This window comes from Crocodylus porosus, unplaced genomic scaffold (assembly GCF_001723895.1).
Source record: "Crocodylus porosus isolate Cpor-Errol unplaced genomic scaffold, CroPor_comp1, whole genome shotgun sequence".
NCBI lineage: Eukaryota > Metazoa > Chordata > Crocodylia > Crocodylidae > Crocodylus > Crocodylus porosus.
In genome coordinates, this window is record NW_017728927.1 from 8,911,445 (window position 1) to 8,937,738 (window position 26,294).

Genomic DNA, 26,294 nt, shown 5'->3' on the forward strand with positions numbered 1-26,294 from the left:
CTATTCAGTACAGGTCCTCCTCCTCCGCAGTTTTTATTAGCACTGATTATCATTTTTAGCAATTATGTTCAGCTTTCAGGGGAAAAATGCATGCATGTATGACTACCAAAGGTTTCATCCCAGGAGCTGCAAGGAACCTGCAATGGGCTCCTCCTGAGCCTGACGGTTTATTCAAGGATCAGGTCTTATGATATTAAACTAAGAGATACAGGGCATGTCTACACATGCAAATATTGCTGGATGGGCTTGCTCCAGAGTAAACCCACCTTGGGCAGGCATCTATACATGGATGCATCTGGGAGCAGATTTGCTCCCACCCTGCTCTGGCCCCCTGCAGCAGCCAGGAGGAGCTCTAGACCATCTCCTGGCAAGGACTGAGATTGCTCCCTGCCCCCAGGAGCTCCTTGCTACTGGGGCAGGCACAATGTCCCCCTGCCCCAAAGGCAGGGAGCTCCTGGTCCCAGCACCCTGATCAAGGGCAGGGAGTTTGGAAGAAGCTGCAGGGGGAGGGGCAGGTCTCAGCCCCCTGCCCTGTAGCAGGCCCCTAGGTGGGTAGGGATCCCCCCACAGCTCTTGCCAAGGCCCATGCCTCAATTGGGGAATAAGGCTGGGAAAAAGCTGCAGGGCTGGGGCCTGCCCCAGACTGGAATAGTTCCAGGCCAGCTCCGTGCTATGCAGGAAAGTCTGCTCGTGCAGCCCAGAGCTGGCTGGGTACTGTTCAAAACAGAACAGTACCCAACCAGGTCCAGACTGCACATGCAGACTTGGCTGCACAGCATGAGGTTGGCCAGGAACTGTCCTGGTCTGAGGCAGGTCCCAGCCAGCTCCAGGCTGGGTGGGGAACTCTCCCCATGCAAGGAGCTCCAGACTACGAAGCGGAGCTGGGGCCAGGAGTTCCCTGCTGCCGAGACAGGGGGCATTGTCCCTGTACAGGCTCCGGCAGGGTGTCCCTGCTGCCCAGCTGACTGGAAGCAAATCTGCTCTTGGTTGGCCGTCTACACATGCCTCACTGTGCAGTAATTACTAGGCAGTTAGTTTGCTACTTGCATTTGCAGGTAGCAAATTAACTGCCCAACAGAGCAAATTATTGTGCAGTAAAGGTCTGCACGTGCAGACAGTGACACTTACTATGCAGTAATTTGCTTTACTGTGCAGTAAAGCGTCTCATGTAGATTCCCCCACAGATAACTAACTTAAGAGGGGAAGAACTATAAAGAATCCTAAAATCAGCAGTGTTATTATACAGACTGTAGTAACACTGAGGCACCAACCATGTAGTAAATTCATACAGATTCCTGTCCTCAAAGAGTTTGAGATTTAAACTGGCCAGAGAGACTATGGAAAGGAAGAGAGCACACAGAGGGTAAATTACATACCCATGGCAGCACAGATCATCAGGAGAGCCAGGAAAAGAACGCAGGTCCTTCCAAGTCCTAGTCCCTAAAACTACATTGCCTCTTCCCTGCTAAGTAATATGGAGCAAAACCTGCTAGCCATCTTTGTCTAGAAAAGCAGGCCCGGCTTGAAGTACAAGACGTAAATTAAGCCAAGATAAGGAGGGCTGCTTCTACCAGGAAAGAAGATAAAATGGGAAAGCAAATTATATGGTGGAGAGGAATATACTGTAACATACCTGGAGCTAAGAATGGATTTAATGAAGCAACAGGCTGTGGTGGCTTAGACACCAATGAATCAAGATTCACCAAAGCTGCATTGGGGCCCAAGAAGGACTCGGGGGTTTTCCGAGCTGCATTTTGTTTGCTCAATGTCACGTTTGTGGGTTGAGAATCAAAGAGATCAGGACTTGTTGTACCACTGTGTTGGGATGGCAAATTGGAACCAGACTCAGCTGGAAGAAAAGGACAAGACAAAACCAAAAAAAAAAAAAAAAAAAAAAAGGAATCTACTAAATGCTACAGTTCAGTAAAGTCTGCTGCTTACGCATTCATGTTATCAGAGCTCTTTTACAAGAGTAAGGAAACAAACTATTTCATTCTGCCATTAAATTTAACTACATACCAGTAGTAATAATGTACTTTTAAAATGTGCGTTCCATTTTAGCTGGTTATTTAAATATATTCAATGCTAAACACCCCTTACGATATGATGCAATATAAACAAAGCTTTATACACCTGGCCTCGACTTCCTAGCGTTTGTAGACACAGATAAAAGCCTCTCTGAAAAATATTCAGAGCCATCAATTATAAACTTGCTGTGTTAGCCCCTTCACTGACATTTCTTGTTGCAAAGGGACTTGAACAACTGTTAAGCCAGTTCACGCACCTTCTGCTTATGTTTCAGACTGACAATTTTCATTAAGTGGTATCAAAGTGTTCAAGAAAACAAAGTTTCTAATTTTTCCATTACTGTTAACTTCAAGAGTCTGTATGTCTACAAAACTGCCTGTCAGATTACTGCATGTCACTGTTTTCTACCACAGGCATGACCTAATTATGACTCATATGAAAAATGCACTGGAAGATCATTTAAATCAAGCACAAGTTACTGGGTTCAATATAGAGGTAACTGAATCAAGTTCTGGGGTATACCAGACTATTTTTAAGAAGCCCTGTGAATCTACGCAAAGGGAAGCTTGTTAACATCTGGCTTTTACTGCTCCATTGCATATATAACAGTTTTAAATCTGTTCATTGTGAAAGAAACTGCATCTTTTTTGTTTTGGAACTTTTTTTTTTTTAAAATAAACTTCCTATCAAGATGGTTACAAAAACTACCCATTTGCTGCGTATTTATTTGATCCGTACCTGGCTTCTTGGAAGTCCGAAGGGTGTCAAATTCAGAAAAGTCATCTTTAGCTGTACCATTCAAATTGCTGAAGAGGTCAAAAGACGAACTTCCTATTCAAGGTAACAAAAAGACCGCTGTCATTAAATCGAGCTCCAGTGCTATTAAAAGCCATTTCTAAACCATTTCTCGATGTTGAATCACAGCATTTAAGGTCAACAGGGGAGCTTCTGCTGCTATCCAAGCCCAAGCTCTACAAGTATTGCTACTTCCTTGTTATATGGCCTTTACTTATACTTCTAGTTGCCCCTCTTTGTTCAGTGTTACAAGCCATTTGTGGAAATGGTCCGAGGCAAATCTTTGCATGCAGATTTTTAGTTAAGTGCCCTTCGAATCTTGACAGGTAATGCCAGTTAAACATTATTTGTGGGAAATCAGAGCAGTAGTAATTTTGTGGCCCGAAAGACAAGGGTACATTTACTGACTATAGCTTTTAAATAAAGCTTCGTGCAGCTAGCTGTGGCGATGACAAACAAATTCTCTATATTCTGGGATTGCAAGCATGGAGAGAAAAGGAAGGCGTAACAAAGAAAAGGCAACAAGTGCCAGCATGGCCATAGTTGGGGTAAGAACTAGATTCCCAATTCTGCTTCCTGCTTTCATATTAAAAGAACTGGGAAGGCAAAACAAAGGGTAATTCGCAGTACTGTATGTAGAGAAGACCTGCAGCACTAAGCAAAGGGACACCTAGCCGTTCTAATACCTCCACTAGGTAGGGAGATGTATTTAACCAAAAAGGAAGGTAGAAAAGCCCATAAACCTGAAGAGGAATCATTACTCCAAATCTAACAGAGCATGGACATTTGAAAAACAGTTATTTTTTAAAAGAAATATGTTCTTGCTATCAGCTGACATTAAGCTTCCAGCAAACAAACGATCAGTAAACAATTCGTGACGATAAAACAACGAAGCTAGAACGGAAGCAAAATTCCACGCTCTGAATGACACTATTTATTTCCGGCCAGAGGGAAAGTCTCCATAAAACCCGGATTTCAGAATCATTTCCACAATGATCCAATTATTTTCCTTTGCCAATAGAAAAGGAGATTAGACTTGACCTTAATATCATACCACTTATCAGTCCTTTGTTTATTATGTGCAGATGAATGAATGCCAGCAAACCCATTTGCGCAGAAAGTCATGATACCAACATGAAAACACCCAGGCATATCTGAGGCTAGCGGGAGTTAGAAGAATGACGGCATTAGCAAGGAGTTACAGCAGCTTCTTGCTGCAATATCTTTGAGGGACAGATTTGCAAAGGCCCAAAGGGCAGAGAAGCACCAAACTCCCACTTGTGCCCTTGAAAAATCTCCTCCCCAGAACACTGGCCATTGATCAAATGCAGAACTAATGAGCCACATCTGCGGACACACCCTTCTGCACTACAAGGTCAAATTAAAAAAAGACTGCTGCTTTTAGCTTTTGGTTTAATGCTCTAGCTTCCAAAAATTCATTTTTTACCTAACCAAAGCTAAAGCTGGTCATACAATCGAGGGTGTCAATGGCAGCCAGGCAGTTCCAGCTGCCTGGCTTATTCATGTGTCAGATGTATATAGAGACAGGTCACAAAGAAAGAGGGAGTTAGCATGGACAAGGTGAAACGTGAATTCGGTACTCTAATTCAAAACGACGACACAATATTCTCCTTGTTGCAATCTTCCTTGCTGTCACAAGCCAACTCCCAAAGCCTTCAGTTCAATGGCTTCTTTTACCTGATCCATTTTAGAAATCACCTGGAGGAGGCAGAGAAATAACTCCCCCAGTTAAAAAAAATTTTTAAAAGGGATTGGGCTCCCTTCATTTAGGAAATAGTTGTCAAATGTTAACACAGCCTCTTACCAGAAGTAGAAATAGGTTTGTTTGCAGGTGCTGGTCCCCAAGGATCTGCTGTAGCTTTTGCTGCCACAGACGATGACTGAGAAGGAGCCCAAGGATCTACGTTTTTGGGGAGAGGCTGAGCAGTGGATCCAGCTGGTGCTCCCCAAGGGTCAGCAGAAGTCGCTGGCTTGGCACCTGGAGCAAGAGACCGCAGATCAAACACAATCTCACTCTGAAAAGCTTTCCTAGGTCATTACTTGTCTCCAGGTACAAATTATCCCTGCAAGGTAAACACTAAGACAATGGTGAAACAAATTGTTCAACATGAGTTGCTGTTGGCACACAGGCGTTAACGTGCTATCCATCCAAGCTGACAGCAGGTTCTGCGGAAGACTCCCGCACTATAAAAATAACCTCCCACTTGGGCATGTAATTAAACCTGTAATTCCAAGACAAGGATGAATATGCTTGGGGGGGTTTTCTGAGCAGACTGTCCCTCCCCACAGCAGAGAATCAAGATTGACTGGAAATGACACAGGAAAATCCCAGGTTATATTTAAAGTCAACTCGGGGGGGAGAGGGGGGGGGGAAGTGTTTCAATGAGGCAATATCTAAAAGAAGCAACGTTTTCTGTGCAAAAACTGGCAGCTTTTAGGAAAAACCCTACCTAACGGCTTAACAGGAGTCCCTTTATAACTGCCTTCTTTTTCCACTGAATTTAATTCTGTAAAAGAATAACCGACCTATTCTACCTTCCCCGAACTACGGTTTTCCCCATTTCTTACTCTGCTCTTCCCAAAGGCCTTCTCCAAGTCATCTCCCTTCTGTTCCTTGGTCATCCTTGCCTTCTCCCTATCATTGCTGGTTGCAATAGTCCTCCACCCTCAACCCACATCCCCCTGGTGCAGTTATGTTCTAATGTTTTGATTGAGGTTTAGGATTCCCATGTTTAATGGAATAAATAGGTAATTCTTCACCCATACAGGCCATAATGGCTAAACGATCTATATTTCAAGAGAAGCTAAGGACTGACCCGGGTTGGGGCCTCACTGGGATCCCACAGCACAGAAGAAAGTTGAGACCGTAAAGAGCATATGACAAAATACAGAAGAGCAGCAATTTGTCCCCTGTACAGTACAGCTGCTGCCCAGTTTCTTCTCCAAATAAATACTCTCCCCATCACCCTTTCCTGTAACCAGTCAAGCTTCTTCATAACCCAGGTTCAGCCCAAGAAGTCATCCCTTCCATTCCCCCTGCCCCAGGCTCAAATCCTGGCTTCACTGAGGAAGTCAACACTGGATTTCAGCGGTGCCAGGACCATGCACTTTGCCAGTATAGGTAATGTGAACGCAACTTATGGTTTATTCCAGCCTCCCACCCTAGCACAGGGCATGTGAATGGGATCTCTACTCACAAGAATCTTTTACTTTACATAACCAAGAGATATGGCAAATATTTTTGCTTTGACACCTGCCCACGCAACACGGAGGCGACCAATTTTCTTCTAATTAGACAGTGTGTTCACACGCATCCTTTTTCCAAAAATCAGATTTCTAGACAAACCGAGGTTTCGTTCCCAGCAGGAAGCATATGTATGAGAGCCCTGCTCTGTACTGTGAGAACTGGACAGAGCCACTCTTGTGCTAGGCAGCTGCATCACCTTGGATCACCTTGCCAGCTTCAGTCCACAATCAAATGCTCAGTTGTTCAAAACAGCACCCCAATACTCATTGCTACAGCCAACGAGGAGACACGTGCTCACCAGCACGACTTCCAATTCCCATTGTTAGCTCACTTTCATCAACAGGTGCCATGGTTTTGTTCCAGCTACAGAGCAGGAAATGCAGAAGTGCTCCAACTCAATGCAGCTCCTCTCGTTCCAGTTCTTAGATTGCCTTCATCTGCATTTTGGTTTGAGTTACGATAGAGGAGTCCATGTGAGAAATGCTAATGACATGACTTCCCATAAACGGAAGCTTTCAAAAAAAAAACAAAAACCCCCCTAAAAAAACCCAACAACAAAAAAAACCCTTTTCTTTCATGCGACAGATCACAACATTGAAGCATTTAGGAAGATACCTTCCCCCCTCCTCACCCCCAACATCCCCTTTGTCTCTATTGAAACACCACAGCACAGTGAGGCAGGATTAAAAATCTCTGTTTTAATGAGTCACTGTTTAACTAGCCATCGGTTTCATAAATCTGACATCTTCAAGACTATCCTTGGGAGCCAAGTAACTGGCAAGCTAGAACAAGGGGTTTTTATTAATGGCATTAATAAAGCTGGGAGCCAGCAAAAGGAACCGCTACAGCTGCAACTCTACCAGCCATTGACAAGTTTTTGCTTGTATTTTAAAACACGAGATGGATGAAATTTTCCATTAAAAAAAAAAAAAATCTTCCGAATAGTCTTAGTTTTAAAACCCCGGAACTGTGAATGACCTTTTCTGATCTCGTGTTTCACTGTTTCTAAAACAGCAAACTGTGGCTGGCCCAAAAGCTATGCAGTTGCACAAAGTGAGAATAAATTACTGCTTCAATGCTAATACTCCCATCCCTGACTTGCTTCCTACAGAGCAGCTGGAGTTGAGACAATCACAACGGCAATCTCCTTGCCACATGGGATGGGAAAAGAGTCCTAGCATCAGTTGGGGCTAAGTAAGAAATCAAATCACTTTCTACAGGATGGGCAGGAATAATAGATTCAGAAAGGGAAGAGCTCGGGATCGAACTTGCTGGAGAAGCTGTGCAAGAGGCCGCGGCTCCCTGCCCATCAGGATGATAGACTCCTGCCTGAAGCATTTCCTCCTTCTGCCAGTGGTACAGGGCTCTGCGGTCTCCATTTGGCTTCCCAGGCACAGAACGGACTAGCAATGCCTGGCGCCTCTCTCAGAAGATCATGACTTCTGGTCACATATTTGTGCCATCAGTCGCACCTTTCTTCCTGGCTGAGTGTTGCTAGGACTATATTCATAGACACCCCTCTTTCCAGAAGGCCGAGCCTGATTTTCCCTGCTTTGCTCCACTGGATCTTTTTCCTGCCTACCTTGAGTGCCCCTGGAATTAGAAAGATACTTTCCAGTACCACTTCATGCAGTAAGTTCCTTTTCAGTTTAAAACGGTGCTGGACATCTCTGCCCGCCTCCTTTCCCACCGAGCCGTCGTGATCATATTCAAAAAGACAAGGTTCTGGACACAATACTGTTGGCTTCTTAGGAAGTCACAGAATCACAAAAATGATGGACGGAGGGGACCTCAGGAGGACAACCAGTCCAACTCCCTGCTCAAAGCAAGACCACCCCCATCCTCATTCCAGCCAGCCTTTAAAGACCTCCAAGGATGGAGACTCCACCACTTCTCTAGGTAACCTGTTCCAGTGCTTCAGGACCAGAGGTCTGGTACTTATGCTTTTCTTGTGCTCCCCTACTTTCTGATAGAAATCATGAAGCTTGAAGTTGGCAAAGGGGGGGGGGGGGGCTGAAGAAGTCACCTCTAGCCCATGAAGGAAGATACAAGAGGCTAGAAGCTCCAAATCTCAAATTTAACAAGCCATAACTACTCAAAATGACTGCAACCAATAGCCTGTCTAATACCAGCCAAACAAATACGGGGGTTGACACTGATGACAGATACGAGGTGAACAGAATTAGATGGGTAGTAGAGGGACAGGGTTATCCAACATGTCTCTTGTGCTTGAGGTATCTGATGAGGAATGGGACAAGTGATGGGTTAGCTCTGTGGCCAAGAGTGGCAGCTGCTACAACATGAACCATTTGTACTATCTGCTTCCTGCTTACTCAGGGATTAGCTGGAAGAGAAGAGTGCATCTAGCCGCATGCCAGGCAAGCCCGGTTCCTGCTTCACGAAATGATTCCTGGTTGGTCCAAAACCACTAGCCCAGAGGTTCTCAAACTTTTTCTTATTGCATATTCCCTCCCAGATTTATCAGCTGCCTGTGTAGCCCATCAGCATACATTTTATATTTTAACCCCTTAAACGCCAATTATTATTATAATGAAAATTAAATCCACCATTACACAACTTCTTCCACGTATCCCCCAGAGATGTTGTGTGTACCCCCAGGGGTACGTGCACAAGTTTCAGAACCACTGCACTAGGTGTTACTGGTCACAAAAAACATAAATGCATTCAGTGATGGAGGATTTGCAAAGGGAGCAAACTGGCCTTCCTTCTTTCTGGGTTTTTCTACCATTTCTGCAAACCTCATAGAATTGCAGCAAGTCAGTCCCAGTCAGGAAGTTTCTGGCAAATACGTAGCCATGGCGCTCAGCCAACCAACCCAAATTATATGCTCCAGAATGTAAACCAGTCATTTACAAGGGTTTTTTTTAATTAACCTTTTCCCAACGGTCTCTAGAAGGAGGGCTTGGAAACACCTGCCTGCAGCAGAGGAAGCCAAGAAAAATGTGGGTGTTCAGGACAAGGGCAAACCTCCCTTTGCCCATGACGACAAGCAGCTGTGGTTTTGCCCTCAAAGATGAGAGGTTGAGCAGTCACTGCAAGAAACTGTGATTCTTTCTGTACAGAAAAAATAGCTTTGTGAGCATCTTGCTGTCTCTGAGACCCGGCTTCCAATTGCTAAAGGACTGACAACCCCAGAAGGACTTTGCTGCAAGGCATCCTGCATAGGTGACAGAAAGAAATGGGGAGACATCCAGAAAAAGTATCTGTAGCTTTCTTTGACATGCTGGTCTGCAACTGTCACTTCAAGTGTATCTGCATTTGGGTTTCTGCAGTTGAGAACCACCATTGCTTTGTAAACGATTAACATTCAAATCAGCGTAATTGTAAATCACAAAAAAGTCATTTAAACAATTGAACTTGCAAGTCGGTATCAGTGCAGCCTCTCTCAATAACAGTATTAAACACATTGTAATTCACTGCTACAGCCCTACTAATTATAGCAACTTTACCTACTTCCCCAACACTGCCTAATATAGTTGCTTAATCTTGGATACCGAGCACAACTACAAGTTGGAGCATGAACATCTCCCCAACATGAGACAAATAGTTTCTGGTGCACAAAGGGAAAACGGAGTATCAGTTATCACTCTTCTACCCTTGGGGTAGAAACTTAAAACAGCCTTACCGTTTCTGAGCAAAGAACTATAAACAATCAAACGAGACAGATCAGAATTTCCACTGCAGTTCTCTTCTCAATTAGTTAGCAGATTTTTTTTTAAACCACCAAGATGGAGCAAAATACTTACATTGTGGAGTATGACGTCCTTTACCCTACTGAAAAGCTTTGAAAACAACTCAGAAAAAACCAGAAGATTTTTTTTCTATGTAATCCTCTCTTCAGGCACTTTTTGTTCTTACCAAATGATTGCCATGGATCAGAGGTGGTAGCTGTCACTGCAGTTCCTCCCCAGGGGTCAGTTTGGTTTGCCACAGCGGTGGGTCCCCAGGGCTCTGTTTTTTGGGGGGCCGGTGCTGACGAGGGCAGAGCATCCATGAGATCCAACAAAGTCGTATGCTGGGGGTAGGAACATTTTACGCTTTAATAAAGAGCACTACTAACTGGTAGTAGCATATCCAGCATAATGAAGTCACAAGGAAACTTTTTGTTCCTCTGTATACCCAGGGTTAAAAGTGCATAAATGGAAGAATCCTATTAACAAAGCAACCCCAAAGCATACAAGAGCTCAGTATTAGACTAGATGCTTATGGTGCTGAAGCATTTTGAAGCATAATCCAGGAATTTCTTAATTGAAGGCATTACCTCCTTCTTTTTGGGAATTTTAACTGTGTCTCTGCGACTCTCCTCCAGAGCCATCTGTAATCTGAGATCATCTCCACGTCTGAGGCGCTCCTCCTACAAAGGAAACACACTGTCAGTACTGCCCATCAGCCTAAACTCTGCCTATAAAGATGGTACAGCATGCTCTACCCTGATCCTTATCAGACTAGTGCGGGAAGCCGGCTTCAATTCCCTGCTTCCTTTGGAGCAACTTGCAATGGAGGCGCAGACATTGAGACTGCCAGGACAGATCACCGAGATCCCTCCATGCAATGCGACTGGAGAGAAATTCCCTTTGCATCTCTCCCACGGACTCCCAATGAAAATCAGCAATAGACCATTACACCTGCATCAACATTTCTGGTTGAAACCTTTTGTTGAGAACGTTTCATTTACAATTTTCCCCAAATGAGCAACACTTATTAAATAATAAGAACTTCATAATGGTGTGGCAAAAAACAGTGCAAAGCAGATACTCCAACCTTAAAGCATGACTCTTCTGCCCCTTTAAATCATCGTTTAAATCCATGTATCATTTTTAACTTTGGATTTCATGGCTTTTGTCAGCCGCTGTCCATATTTAGTACAACTCTCAGATATAAAAGGAAGTGAACGGATTATCTAGTCAACTCCTTGCCTTTTTGGATCTGAAGACAAATAAACCACCTATAACAAGTTCATGTCAAATATGAATATTTGATTCTACTACCTCTTTCTAAAGCTGGTATTTTTATAGCTTTTTCAAACCATTTAAGTTAGGGTTGGCAAGCCAGTCATTTGACCAACCAAATATTGTCAATTTACCAGTCAATTGACTCCATATTTTTGACTGGTCAAAGCTTATAGCAATTTTAACAAAAAACCTACATTTTTTGTAGTTTTCTCAACAAATATGATTTTTTCACCCATTTCTTAATGGAAAAACGTGTGCTTTTTCTGGGTATTATTTGGACCTATTGGCAATTTTTTTTACAATTTTTGACCAATCAAATCAATTGACCGAAATTTATTTGACCAGTCAAATACCCAACACTCATTTAAATGCATTTTTTCTACTTGGTTTAAAACCACTCTTTCTAGCTTTATTGATTAATGATGAATGCTTTCCTCTTTATGGAATCACTTTGCAGAGATAAGAACTTTAAATTGAGGCATTCAGTTTCACACTAATGTATTGTACAAGGAAACATCCCAGATCACTCCAGGAAAAAAATGACTTAGTTCCATAGTTGAGACTGAGCTGAATTTTGAATTTACATCAGATTCAGCTGTTCATACAATAGTACTTTTCCACTGAAATTTTTTTTCTAATCAAACAGCTGTCATCTCATCGTTTTCAATGGGAAGGAGTCCACAGTCCCTCTTGGAAACGGTAACCCCTTCCAAACTGGCAACTCTCTCCCACTACTCACAACTGGTGTGAAGTCAAGCTGCCTCCAGGGAAAGACAAACGGCAACGTATGAGTGTAGGCAGAGAAGTCAAATGATATTTTAGCTAACCTGCACAGGGTACTGACCTGCTCTGCAACTTCTCTGCTCATTGCTAACGCCAGCTGCAGTTGGAGCTCTTCCTCTCCGCTCGTCTGAGGCCGCGCCTGCTCTAGTTCTGATGACACTCGAGGGGATGTAGCTGTTGAAAGGAAGAGAAAGACATCAAACTATAAGGGACCGCGTGTCAAGCTTACTGCCATTTCCTTGCACTTTTGATTCCAGTCTCTCAACCCACTGTCCCACTTCTGTGCAGATGCTCCTGGAAGGCCTTCATTACAAGAACTGGGTCAGATTGTGAAGCATGCTGAGAGCTGTCTGCTCCATTGACCAAACCTGACTCTTCGAACTGTCTCTGTTTGTTGATCTCCAATAGGAGTTGAATGCAAAACAGCCTAAAGCATTCAACTCCCATTGGAGGTCAACAAATTGAGACGGTTTTAAAAGGGAGAAACATGGAAGGCACCCTTCAATCACATTAGAGAAAGCCTGTTCTTCGAAAGCAAGAGTTTGATTTGTTAGGAAGGATGATAAAAGTCAATAAATGTTGAATATACGGGTGGTGCAATGGATTCTAAATGGGCTGCTGTAACATATCAGAGCTTCGAGAGAGAGGTCACCGACTTTATAAACTGTAAATGATCATTCAAGACACGCTTTGCTGTATGTTCGGAGTACTCAGATGTCACAATACAGCAAGGGAATTTGCTGGAAGTCAGCCAGTACAAGGGTAAAAAAGGATACCACCCACTTATGTAAAATAACACCCAGCCCTGTACGGAGCAGAAAAAAGAACTATTCTTAACTACTCATAGTATTTAGACACAAACAAGTCAACTATTCACGCTGAAGGGTTACAAAATGCAGTCTCTGCAAAAACACAGATCCTTTCATCCACATAGATTATGCTAATTTAAAAAAAAATTACAATTTAAATTAGCGTGAAGATAGGTTTTAAAGGTAGGCTGCACCATTTCGTACGCAGGGGTGCTTAAAAAATACAGGGAGTGCAGATGCAGTTGTAACATCTGCTGAAATCATGGGAAATAAATGAACTGATGAGAATTAGGTTTCAGACTTATGCCACAGTACCAAAAATGTTAAACTACTTGCCAAAAGAATCAGTGGGTTTCTTTCTACATTGGTCTTTATACAATGACGCTTGTATTAGAGGCAACCAGATGCTGCACGCGGGACTGAATTCCAGTGCGCTCATCACTGCACAATAATTAAACAGTTTTTGTGCTCCCTCAAAGATTACTTATAACAGTGGTGGCCAACCAGCAGCACAGGTGCCAGGCAGCTTCTGTGTGAAGCATATATCAAACTGGGAAGGGAAAAGGCAGCACAGAGGCAGACAGGGCAGAGAGCAGAGAGCAGAGCAGCAGATCAGACAGGGAGCAGAACAGCAGCTTGGTCAGGGAGCACAGGATGGAGCAGAAAGCTGAGCAGTGGATCAGATAAGGGAAAGGGACTGGAGCGACACTTGGGCAGGGTGTAGGGCTGATTTGTGGCAAGAGTTGTAACTGGTTTTACAACAGCGCTTGGCAAAAATATTAATAGGGTTGTTCTTTTTAATGAAGTGGTTCTCTTCAAACAACTAGGGACTGAACTGCCCCAACTGTGGCTAGAGGGAAAAGAAAGGATCCTAGTAGGGTTTCCCTGAATGCTGTACACAAAGATTCCCCTCCTCTCCCCACCAGCATTATTAAGCTATGCTATTGAATATCTAGGAAGCTGATGCCAGCAGGGTTTCCGAGCTCCACTGACAGGGAATCACTAAGCTAACTCCTTTATTATTCGATCTATTTTCGCCTATAAAGAGCCGCTCAGCGCTCGTGTTCATTGTAACTCCAGCTTGCAGAGACATACCAGTTGCAACACCCCAATCATTAGAGAGCTGCAAGAATGGCTGGAATCAAGTCATTCAAGCCCCTTTTTCCCATCCCTCTACCCCAGCCAAAAAAGTGCGCTGCAGAATGACATTCTTGCCTTGGCAAGAAAACACATTACCTCACTGTTCCCAACAGCGACCAGCATTCATCAGTGCCAGGAATCGAACGTAGTTAACAGAAAAGCTATATAAATGAGACCTCCGCTCATCTTTTAGATTTTGCCAGCGATTTGATTCATGTGGTTTCAGTCACTTTACTTTTAAACAGCATTTTAGCAAAATAAATTCATCTCGTGGCCATTTTTAGATGAGTCGCATATTATGAACCGATTTAAAATGAAAAAAAAGAAAAAGGTTTCATATGGAAAACTCTGAGAACATCACCAAACTACAGGCACGCAGCAGAGGTCATCGGTGCATTGTTCGTGCAAGCAAAATTAAATAAATGAAAGCAGGAGGGTTATCTTTGAGGCCAACATATTCCCCACAACCCACTGCACTTTTAAATTCCTATGTTATCGAAACAGTCCCTCTCGATCGGCCGAGGGCTGCAGAACACGTTTTAGTTGCGAGGATAGAGTAGAAAGGTTATTGCCTTAGTAACAGTATCTCTGCTGCACAAAGGATCTCTTATGCCGTAGCACATGACAGTTAACTCAGATGTTTATGTAAGATGGGACTGAATAGATCGATTCTGACCCGGTAAGCCCGGCTTTGTTGCTGGCGGAGAATTTTAAGATTCAGGCTTCTCCAGGCCACATGTGGGATATTAGCTGTTAGTAATAAATCCCTTTGGCCTGCTTTCTCACCAAGACTCTAGCTACAGTATGAAGAAATACTTTCCAGTGTTGGTGAACAGCTAGGTCCTGTTCTGCTTTACGTCTTTATTACCAGCCATGATGTCTGCCATACGTATTTACTGATCGTTTCTTGGCCAGGCTACATTTTGGCTATGCTTACAAGCCATCCAGGAATCCCCCCCAAGTTTTCTGATAACTTTTGTTGGGTTAAGCAAAAATAGTCAGCAGCTACTCGCCCTTCATCAGGCACAAGACAGAGCAGAGATTGTAAAAGTTCTCCTAGGTAGAAATGAAGATTTGTATTTCACAGGAGAGCTGAAGTGTGGCAATATGAACCGTCATTTCTACCTAGGAGACCTTTTACAAGCTCTGCTCTCTCCTATGCCTAATTAAAGGTGTGTGTGCCCAAAAGCTAGGGTTTTTTTGCAAATATCCAATTGGTCTAATAAAAAAAACCCACCTCTTCCACGAGAAACTATGAAACTATGAGTTTTGCTTCCTTTTGCTTGTAGGCCCATACAGCTATAACCTGGATACTCAATTTAAATCATGCAAAAAAAATGCATTCTTGCTGTTTGATATCCTCCATTCATTTAACTTCCTGACACTTTGTACTTTTAGAGAGAGGTACGGGCTTGTCTCTGTGTATACCAACTTGTAGAGAGAACCAGGGCTGATGGGTAGGTAATTGGGTCTGCTAGCTCTCATCTCCATATACTGCTGTTAACAAGGATGTTATCTCTGGAGACACTAATCCACAATTTGAGAACTGAAACTAAGCACCGCAGAGATGCTTAATGGGATCTTCTAGACTGAGCACTGAGTCCCACTGGGTACAGTGGTTTTCTTTAATCTGTACTAATCTATAGAAGAGCTCTAGAAACCCCATAAGATTGGGCCCCTGATGCAGTCCGTGGCCTGTTGTGACCCATTTATAACACTTTTTTTTAAAAGGTTACATGAATATATTGTCCATATCATTAGAAGTTATAATAATATCTTTGAGCTTTAACATATCTTAAATTAAAGCTATCTTCATATGCTTCAAAAAAAAAAGCATCTTAACAAAAAAAAGCGGAAAATATAATTAAATTTTAAAAATCCATTTTTTAATCGTTGATTTTTATCTACCCTGATGTCCATCATACCTACTTACTGATCATTTCTTGGCTAAGCTATATTGTGGTTACACTTACAAGCCATCCAGAAACCCCCAAAGTTTTCTAACAAATGTTGTTAGGTTAGGCAAAAATATTCAGAGACAGAGAACTATATTATGGTTTAAATCAGTAATGGGGGGGGCGGGAGGAATCAATTATGGCATACAATTAGAGTTCGCATTTTTATGCAAATACTTAGGCAGAAATTCTTTAAAGGGTCTCTATGCCAAGTGATTTCAGGTGCTTAGAAGGGAAAAAAGAAGTCCTGTCTTCACCTGCTTGTGGTAGGGATCCTTTTCAAAGATTGCAATGACCTTACAATCCATCTATTTTTGAGACAGGCATGCTATTATATGTAGACTGTGGAACCAAGGACTACACAAATATAAAGACTGAAAAGAAATAGAAATAATACCATCACTGTGTCACCCTAAGATCCATGAGTAAGCCAATGCAGGTCCTGAACGTCAGGCTACATAATCAGCAAGTTTTACGGTAAGCAGAATAGAGAAAGAGGCAAAGAGGAAGTATCTGATCTCGCTAGCTACAAATGTCAGAACAAGGAGCAATGGGCTCAAGTTGCAGCAAGGGAGGTTTAGGTTGGATATTAGGACGAATTGTCTCACTAGGAAGGTGGGGAAGCACTGAAACAGGTTACCTAGAGAGGTAGGGGGAAGCTTCATCCTTGGAGGTTTTCAAACCCAGTTAGACAAAGCCCTCGTTGGTATGATGTAGTTGGGGCTGGTCCTGCTTTGAGCAGGGGGTTAGACTAGATGTGACCTCCTGAGGTCCCCTCCAACCCTCATTTTCTATGATTCTAAACGTAGCACATTATGAGTTCACTGGGGTAAAAAACAAGATTTTTGATATCAGGAGAGAAACAGTAGCATCAAATAATGCCACTGTGTGCCAGGTGATCAGATTTGCGGCATAATTCCATCAGTAGTCAGTCAGTGTGTCACACTCCAGATTTTGAGTATCAGAAAACAACTTCATTTGAAATCCCTTACCGACGTCACGTTATTTCATTATTGTCATCAAAGGACAAAGCTGGGATTGATTTATAGGTCAAAGCTGAGATCAAACTCCTTTGGCCCTTATCGATTCCACTGATCTTTGACATCTGTACCACCCTGAACATTTATTTGTAAGATATAAACCCCCAGAGGACAAAGCAGTACACATGCACACCAATTTAAACCTTTACTCCCCCAGCCTTTGCAAACTTTTAATAGCTGGTAGTCATCTAGTCCACCACAAAACCATCACTGAAAGTCCCTTTTAAAAAGTACCTACTGTTGCACAGATCCTTCTGGCTTGCTTCAATTAAGCAATGATTTTTTTAACACCCCCCACCTCCCTTAATAAAAATGCTTCAAGCATTTCATGTAACACAAAAGCTTGATTACAGGAACAACAGTGCTCTTTTGTACCTGCTCTTAGTTCCTGTGGTACACTAAATAGCGCGTGTTACCAGGGAATTAAACCAAGTTGTCACTTTTCTTAAGCAATATGCAACAGGTCAACCATGATTTTCAACCTGTGGCCCATGAACACCTGGGGGGTAGCAGACTATGTCCAAGTGATCTGCAAAATATGACTATTATGGATCAAAAGTATGTGATCAGCTGCTGAGTACCGTGCTTGCAAATGTGCCCCAAGTCAAACACCAGGCTCAGATAACGGCTAGTACAATTTTATTCTGATAATAACTGGCTGGCACCAGTACAGCCCTGCAATAATACAGGACTCCTGTAGCCTAATGCCCAATTTAAACACCCTGCTTAGAGAGCAATTTTTAAAATTACTAAATTGGAATGGTTGATGGTCTTGGCCTGATGGTTAAGGCATGTTTCGCTATCTGAAATACCATCACAATCAACATCCTCCTTCCCTGCATTCTGTATTAAACAGTTGAATGTATTTATTTGCTGGCTATAAAGCAGTGCTTGCATTTAAGTAATCGTCAGTACATTTTTTCCTGGAAACTCCAGATTCCCTGTGCAGCTTCTTAGGGGAAATGAATGTGGAGAATCAGATGGTCAATTTCCCATGAGAACTATATACACCCTTGAAAAAACACCCCCCAAAAGAGATAGCAATGTGCTCACTTGGCAACCTCGGCAAGAATGAACGGTGGCAGAGATAAGAGACCCAAATGTTCAAATGCAGGTGCCTGACCTTCGTTCGGGACCCAAATCTGTATTTGGGCAGCTTACATAACTGAATTGACTTTTCACCCACCATTCCCAAAGACTTCAAATCCTCATCTTCCTTTCCTGCTATTCCCTGAGGTTTCTATTTGCATCAGGAGCAAGGATGGAGAGGCAAAAAACCACTGTAGGGGGACAAGAAGCAACTTGTGTTTTGGAGGCTGGTAACCCAGAACCAACAGGAAGCATCTGAGTGACTTGGAAAAAAAAAGTTAAGATTTCATAAAAGTCTTTTCAGCAGGGATATAAGGATTTAAGAGCTTTTCAAAATGACTTAGGCATTCCACATATTTTGTCATATGATTACTTTAAGTAAGTATACAAAGCCTGAAAATTATCAAGCACAGCAAACTCAAAAACTAGAATACAGTTATTTATGATACCATGTCAGAATCTATTGATATGACTGCCTTTTTGTAGTTTTATGCTACATGTTTGGGTTTCCATTGAAGATGATGCCGCAAGACAGTAATGATAAAAAATGTGTTTATTAACTACTGCTGATGTCAGCATTAATGAAACGCGGATACTGCTGAACACCTCCCCTAGAATTACTCCAGGCTTACAACACGAGAGTTTCACTGCCTTTGAGGATATCTGAAATAAAGCTTTGTGGAAAGGAGTCTACCGAACAACTCTGCTTTACCATTCCATTTTCTTTACTTTTATACGGACTGCTACGGATCAGAACAAATATTTGCAGGAAGGAAAATAATGAAAGGAAAAAAGTGTGGGACACAATTAAAGATATGAAGTAGATGGGCAAATCTACACGTGCAATTCATGGTATTTGGTTTTACTGCGCCATAAATTTACCACTTGCATATGCAGGTGGTAAATTTACACTGCAGTAAGTGCCTGCACATGTAAACAGTGACACTTTCTGCACAATAGATTAATCTATGGAGCAGTAAAGCATCTTATATGGACACAGCCGCCGTCTGCAAATAGCAGGTGAATGGACTTGATCTAGGAGGTCCTTTCCACTTCATTCCTATTCTGGAGGTGCAGGGCTTACATGCACTGGGGATTTTTGTACTGCTTCACCAAACCATTTGGTAGATGCAAATGTATAAAAAGTGACCTGCATCAGCACCCAATGGGTGGGAAGACTCCTCTCAGTCCTCTGTTGTCAAAGTGCTGATCATTGTGATAAAGTTTCTAACCCCGAAAACACACCGCATCTTGTCTTGGGTAGACACACAAGTGATGGCAAAGATGGCATCACAAAATGTTAAACTTCCCCAAAGGAGGGGAAACTGCCTATGGGCAGAACTGACTGGATTCAGAGACTACTAACGCAGCATTAAAAAAATGCTCCAGCATATCTCAAGTTGAGAATGGAGATTGAGAACTCTGCTGTGAAGTAAAACTGTTTCAACGACAGCATCTCTCCTGCCACTGGGAATTCAGGCTCAAGTCTGGATGTGAGCTACAAGTTGTAAGAAATGGAAATGTTACAGAGAGAAAGAAGCGAAGCAATAAGAGCAACTATGCAATACAGAACTACTTATAGGAACAATTTTGGTTGAAAACAATAAACCTCCAATTACAAGCTTTTCCTTTTACCAATCATTTAACTCTCCTCTTCTTTCCTGCTACATTGGACAATCATGAGAACTTGTGATGGAACAACGCCAGCTGCTGTTCTTGTTCGGCCTTATCCCTCATGCTGCTGATATTGCTACTCCACCTCCTTTCTGTAACTTAGTCTTCTGTCAATTAAATAACTTAGCTTTACAGCAAACACAGCATATCATAATATTAAGTGCATATTGTTTATAACCACAGACCAAATGCTTTCCATATGTAGTTATGCATCATTATTCCAGTTTTACACAAAAACATTGAGCATAGGAAGTTCTCTCTCTTACCCAATATTGATAAAGCCAGTGGCTGAACTGACCAGGACACCAGTCAGATGCAGCAGATCTGTTAGACCATATGGTCTCTATTGCTATAATTTGTCCCACACAAAACTATGATTTTTTTTTTTTTTTTATGACACACGCATCCTATTTTTATGATCAAGAGGCAAGTGCAGAAGGCATGAATAAAGAACTTCATGCCAGATAATGGGAAGGAAAACAGAATGTATTTAAGTAGGAATTAATTAAAAGGTATTTTCCAAAATTCCTACACATTCTGTCGAGCAAGAGAGAAGCAAATGAGGTCACCTAAAATTATGCACGCCCTAGCAGATGAAACTCGAATTTGTGTTTAGGCAAAAGACACATCCAAAGTTCAATTTATTAAAACGAGTTAATGAATATTCAAATCGCTGTGTGCATGAACTGTAAGTGGCCTGTATTTTTCTAGAGGCAAGACTCAAATGCTATGGGTTGAGAAAATGTCTCCCAATTAAAAGGGGAAGCCCGTGCGCTCATCGGCAGCAGAGCAAGGCGTAAGAAAGATTACTTCCTATTGGAATAGACAGTAACTGCTTACAAAGAAGATATTTTCCCAAGGGTTTGCAAAACAAAACTTTCATTCCTGGTATGCAGTTTTTTAAAGCTATATGTTCAGACTGCATGACAAGAAAGGATAAAGTAACTGATAGGAGTACTCTTCTAGATGGCGGCAATCAGGATTTCTACTGCATTGTTAGGCATAGATCAATGCAACACTAACAGCAAAGGCTTTACATTTCTGGGTTTCTGGTACGCACAGGGATTTCCCCCTTCAGCAGTTAACTCAATGACCCACCAGACAGCTTCACATATGCTAGACAACCCTTGCCTGAGGCAGGATAATCCCTATGTAAGCCATCCTATACAGTCCATCATCTTGGATGCTTATCTTGCTGGGATCCTATGACCCCAGCTGACTTCCTGCCCTTTGGGCAGGGGGCTGGACTCGATCTCCCAAGGTCCCTTCCAGCCCTAATGTCTATGAAATCTAAACTCTACATAAGACTAACATCAACAGTGACACAACACAAGGCCTAACACCCGAACCTGCCACAGGTAAAGCCAGGGAAGCACAGCAGCCAACTTCTAGAAAACGTTGTAGGTCCTGGACAGAGGGCCACACCGTCCGCTACAGAGGAGGACAAAACCCCACAGTCCCTACCAATCTTACCTTGGGGTAAAATTTCTTCCTGACCCCAAGTGTGGCGTCGGTCTGTCCCTGAGCACAGGGGCAAGACGGTTTAGCCAGGCAGCTCCGGCTTTGCTCCCAGGAGGGCACTGCCGAGTGGAAGTTGGAAGCCTCCAGTACCCTTTTGAAATAGGTTCCGCTTTTCCTGTGTTTCTATTGCCTAGCTCCACCAAGTTAAAAAATATACTGATTTGTGGTCTGTACTGTTCGACCTGTACTTAACTCATTAGAAATGAAACGCTGGAGACTTCACAGCCCAGGAAGTAAAGAGCATAAGAAAGAGCTGGAGCTTGCCATTTTTCCTTACTTGTGGATGTCTGAGAAGGAACACAAAAAAACCCTGCCCCTCCTACAGCAGTTCTTCAAATACAGAATATATTCATTTGATTTAAGTGATGGTATTGACTGAAACAACACTGTGTATTGAAAGTATGATCTGAAGTTGATGCTCATCAACTTGCACACCATAGGACTTCCTAAAACTTAAAATGAATAATAATGATTCAGCAGCATACCCTTCTGCTGCAGTAAAAATACAGCCCAGAAAAATTTTGAACCCTCTGGTATCTCATTTAATATGAGAAATAAAAAGAAAGATACAACTGGCACAGCTGTATCATTTGCTGAAGAAAAAACTTTGTAGAACAGAGCCAAGGCATTGTTAGCGTGACTTGGTAAGCATTACTCTAATAAGAGAGCAAAAGCTGAGAACAAAGATGCTGCTGCCTGATCTTCCAGCTAAGCATATTCCAGTTAAATCAGTATTTTGAACAGAGAAAAACCAATACCCTCACAACACAGTGAGGAGCCTGTACTGAATCAATACTGCACAAGGATAATCAAGTACTTAGACACTGGGAATTCCATGTTTTCTGGTAAGACAGAAGTTCTTAATATTTGAGATTATTTAAGGTCCCACAGCTCTTTTCATGATATGGGTTTCGGCCTAAGGGGGGAAAAAAAGAGCAGCTTAGGTAGCGATACTTTCCCTGCTTCTCTTTGTAATTCTGAACAGATAAACCATTTTTTCTACTGCCTGCCCTAAACTCAAAAAATATTCCTATGTGCTTCTAAATGGCTGAAACCCTCCACACAAAAGGTGGGCATGTGTCAATGGTGCTTGAAGCAATCCCTATATTTATAATTTGAGAAGTGCTTCGGATGAAGAGCATGACAAATGTAAGATTATAATAACTGATGCTCAATTGAGTCACCACGTCATCTCCTTTACAGACACTCATAAGAGCTCATTTAAAGAAAGATTTTCCTTTAAAATTATACTGCAACCACTGACATTTCCTCCAAAGCCGCTTTCAGCAGATCATTATTTATATTAAGCAGTGTTCAGTGCCAAACCAGGCTGCCTTGTAACATGACAGGAAGTCCCTCAAAACAGTCGCACAAAGAAGCTATTCCTCCTACATCATCATATTTTCATTTATTTTGAGAATGAAGCATAGTTCAGTATTGATATTTGGACACAAAACCCTGATGTTATAAATGGGTATTGTGCAGAATTGAGCATGCCAAGTATCGAACTGTTACAACTACACTTGTTGAGCAGTCAGGAAAAAGAAAACAAAATGCCTTGCTCATGATTTAAAAAAAAAAAAAAAATGCAACAGCAGCAATAGAAAAGGAAACCTGGTCAAACAGCTGGGTGCAGGGGAATTCCCCATGCTGATATTTTTAAAGCAGGATTTCAGAAACATCAAAAAGGGTGACATGAGAAAGACGACAAACCTTTGCTTGCGCTTCCGACTACAAGAAACACATACAGATTATTAGCATTACTGTGCCCCAAACAGGTTGCATTACCCCCTGGAACCTCCCATACGTGCATTTAAGTCTAGTCCTGGGTAAAGGTATTAGGGCTTCCCAGTAAAACTACAGAGTTTTAGGCACCGCACCAACTCTTAGTGATCTGTTTATTACGTCAGAAAGATCCATTTATCCTGCAAGTCAGAATCTAAACGCTCCAGAAGAGGTGCAGACGTACAGGACAAAAAACCCATCTTTCTACAAGCCCGTGGTTGTACTTACAGCCATGGTAAGATGCGGGGGAGCCGCCAGATTTGCCGTACTCTTGCTCTGAGTAGCTAGTAGATAGGTTAGGCTGACTAGACCCTCGGCCAAATGTGATCTGGTTGCTACCAACGCCAGTGGCCACCTGAGCCATACGCTCTTTGGTCTTCAGGGCTTGGGCCCTCTCTGTCTTGAGACGTTCATCATCCTTCAGAAGAGACACCAGCTGCTTGGACTTCTCCCTTACATTGATGCCCTGGTCCTTGCCATCTCGGTCAATATACTGAAAGTCTTTCAGGGTCTGAATAGCAAAAATGTTCTCTTTACATTGCTGCGCCACCCTCTCAGAGCCCGTTTTAATCAGGTAATCTAAAAGAGTGAGGGCCTTGTACACGTGCCGCCAGTTTTTGCCATGGTCATTCAGCCGTTTCCAGATCATGCTCATAATTTCAGAAAAGGCCACGACATTGTAAGTCAGATCTGCTATCTCAGTCATTAAGGAACTGGAGGGACCCCAGGGGTCATTGGAGGTTGCTTCCCGAACTTTTATTTCGGCCTCTGAATAATTGTTCACAATGTTTTTCATTTGCCGCCGAATAGATGAAGTCGTCATTTTATTTTCCTTGCAACAAGACAGACCCCCCCAAAAACCCTCAGAAAATGGTTAAATCTGTTTTACTGTACAAGCATCTGAACTACGAAGACTGTGTCAGTGACTGATGTGATCCTCGTTCCACGAAAATCATTTCCTCCCTTCGAGAAAAAGGTCCAAGAAACAGTGAACCATGACCTGTAAAGAAAACAGAAAACGTATTAGCCATGACTAATTCCTCTTTTATCAATAAAATCTCCAAAGTTTTGAACAAATGACATGGAAGTCAACTGAAGCAGCTTTCAAAATCAGGCCCCTTACACATTTTACATGGAGAAAACCTAGCCCGACTCCTCAACTTCAGACAAAGGCTGGATTACCTGCTGAAAGCAAACACATCTGAATAAATTAAACCAAGGCAATAGAACTGTAAGGTAGATCACGATCTTTACAGTATTCCGATTAATTTAAAAAAAAATTTCGCACAATGAAGGAAAGCTAAATCAAAGAACCCACTTGTGCCAGTAAAAGGGGTGAGGTGTCTAATTACCTTTCATAAGATTAAGTACCAAAGTTGAGATCCAACTGGCTTGTAAGTTGTGTCTGACTTGTAAGCCTCCCTCTGTTGGTTAACAGGCATTGTTCAAGTAATACAGGTTGCAGCCGTGTTGGTCTAAGGATATAGGTAGGCAAGGTTCTTTGGGTAAGTCTGATAGCTTTTATGAGATCAACTCAAATAGCTGGAAAAGGTTTTTGCACACTTTCAGGTACAAAAACCCTTTGTCAGGCTGAAGAAACTTCCCCAGATGCTTCCTCAGCCTGATGGAGAAATTCTTCTTTGCAAGCTTTTGGGTACAAACACCCTTCAACTATTTGAGTTGGTCTAATAAAAGATATCAGACTTACCCAAAGAACCTCACCTGCCTTGTTCAAGTAAAACACAGTTGCCTGACAACTCTCATAGTATCATAGAATCGAAGGACTGGAAGGGACCTGCAAGATCATCAAGTCCAGTCTTCTGCCATGGGCAGGAGGTTATGATAAATGGAAAAGGCCAGAAAATTTCCTATAAACTAACCAGTTTACTCCTGCAGTGCCCAGGGACAAACCTAAAGTCAGTTTTGAATATCAAGACAGAGATCCTGAGCTTTTCAACGGGAAGCCCAAGAAGGAGAAGCACTAAAACAGTGCAGTCAAGGTGACCCTGATAATACCCATCAAATTAGATGAGAAATGCTTTTGGAGCTCCTTTACGTGGTACATTTGACAGCACTAGTCAAACCCTCCGTTTCAGCTGCTTACCAGTGTCTTTCACACAGCACAGAAGATTTTTTTTTTCCATTATATGAAAAAAACTATTTTTTTCCCCTTATATGAATAGTAAAAACAAAACTACTCGCAAGGGCAGGCTTTGGAACTGGAAAGCATTTTTCTTTTCTTTTCTTTTTTTGAAGACTACTAAACTTCAAGCGACAGAGACCCGTTAAGGTTTGGAGTGAAGGTCACTTGAGTAAACTGCCTCTAATTCTGATGCTATGTAAAATACTTTGCTGCTCGTCAAAACATTATTGTAAACATATTTTACAAATTAAAGGCAATTTTTAAAACTACTTAATAGTGATGCCGTAATGCAGCTGACCACCGTAGCAGCACAAGCATAGTATTTTTAAGTTCTCCAAGACCACTTCTTCTCCAACGAAGCAGCAAGCTCACTGTGAAAGGCGTGGGTGAGAACAAAAGCACCAGTTGAAAGCCCAACATTATCGTCATTCTTCAGATTACTATCATGCCATTTCAAATGAAGGGAGAATTAAATTTCAGTTTAGACAGCTCGTTTATTTATCATGATCTGCAAAAGGCTCCTACGGGTGAACAGCAGCACAAAGAAATACAGCTCTCAGCAAATAAAATCCCTCTGTGACAACAAGACCAATGAACGAGTCCTCTCTCGCTGAGAAAATTCATCTTTGGCCGTAAGATTTAAAATCAGACTCCAGGGAAGTTGCATCATCACTGCATTTTCCTTCACACTCCTTTAAATTCAAGTCGCAGGAAAATAATTTGAAACTATCATCGAACTGAGTGATACTCCAAGCTCTAAAGCACCCTCTGAATAGGAAAGAGACTACACACTGCTCCTGGAGAGAGTCCTGCACGCTGCAAATCCAGAGTCTGGAGTGAAAACCCCTTCTAAACACTGTCATTTCGCTCTCCAGCATATCAAGTGGGAAATGTTGCAAAGATTTGAGGGTAAGATATTAGGGCACGTCCAGATGAGCCCGGCCGTACAGTATATGGCGCCGCAAACGCATCTGCAGAGCCGCATACTACACAATCAGGGGTCCTCTGCGCTGCAAGGGCATGCTGTCCATGCATGCGCTGCTCTGGGGCTTTTCCCCCCATGGGATTTTTTGACCCCTGGATATCCCTGGGGGAGGGGGGGGCAGAAACAGGGCAGTGCATGCACGGGCAGCACATGCTGCTGACAAGCGGGACCAGGCCACCTGGAACTGTGCTGCAGCTGCAGCCCCGAGAGGCCTCCAGGACCCCAGGTAAGGCTGCTGGGGCCAGCACAGTGCCTCCGCTACTGCCCCCGGGGTAATACACTGCATGCCAAAGCATGCATGGCATG

General features: G+C 42.6%; 1 protein-coding gene across 4 annotated transcripts in view; it reads right to left on the reverse strand.

The window, feature by feature from the left end:
- EPN2 (epsin 2) overlaps window positions 1-26,294 on the reverse strand; it is a 57,773-nt gene that overhangs the window by 6,587 nt on the left and 24,892 nt on the right. For 3 of the 4 annotated variants that reach the window (XM_019541906.1, XM_019541908.1, XM_019541907.1), the window contains exons 2-8: window positions 23,089-23,860; window positions 11,909-12,021; window positions 10,374-10,466; window positions 9,971-10,127; window positions 4,649-4,822; window positions 2,767-2,859; window positions 1,634-1,849 (exon numbers count right to left, since the gene is read on the reverse strand). In XM_019541906.1, coding sequence (XP_019397451.1) covers window positions 1,634-1,849; window positions 2,767-2,859; window positions 4,649-4,822; window positions 9,971-10,127; window positions 10,374-10,466; window positions 11,909-12,021; window positions 23,089-23,683 — 1,441 coding nt within the window. In that variant the 5' untranslated portion in view covers window positions 23,684-23,860. The remainder of the gene's footprint in view (window positions 1-1,633; window positions 1,850-2,766; window positions 2,860-4,648; window positions 4,823-9,970; window positions 10,128-10,373; window positions 10,467-11,908; window positions 12,022-23,088; window positions 23,861-26,294) is intronic. The other variant, XM_019541909.1, reaches the window with a different exon arrangement.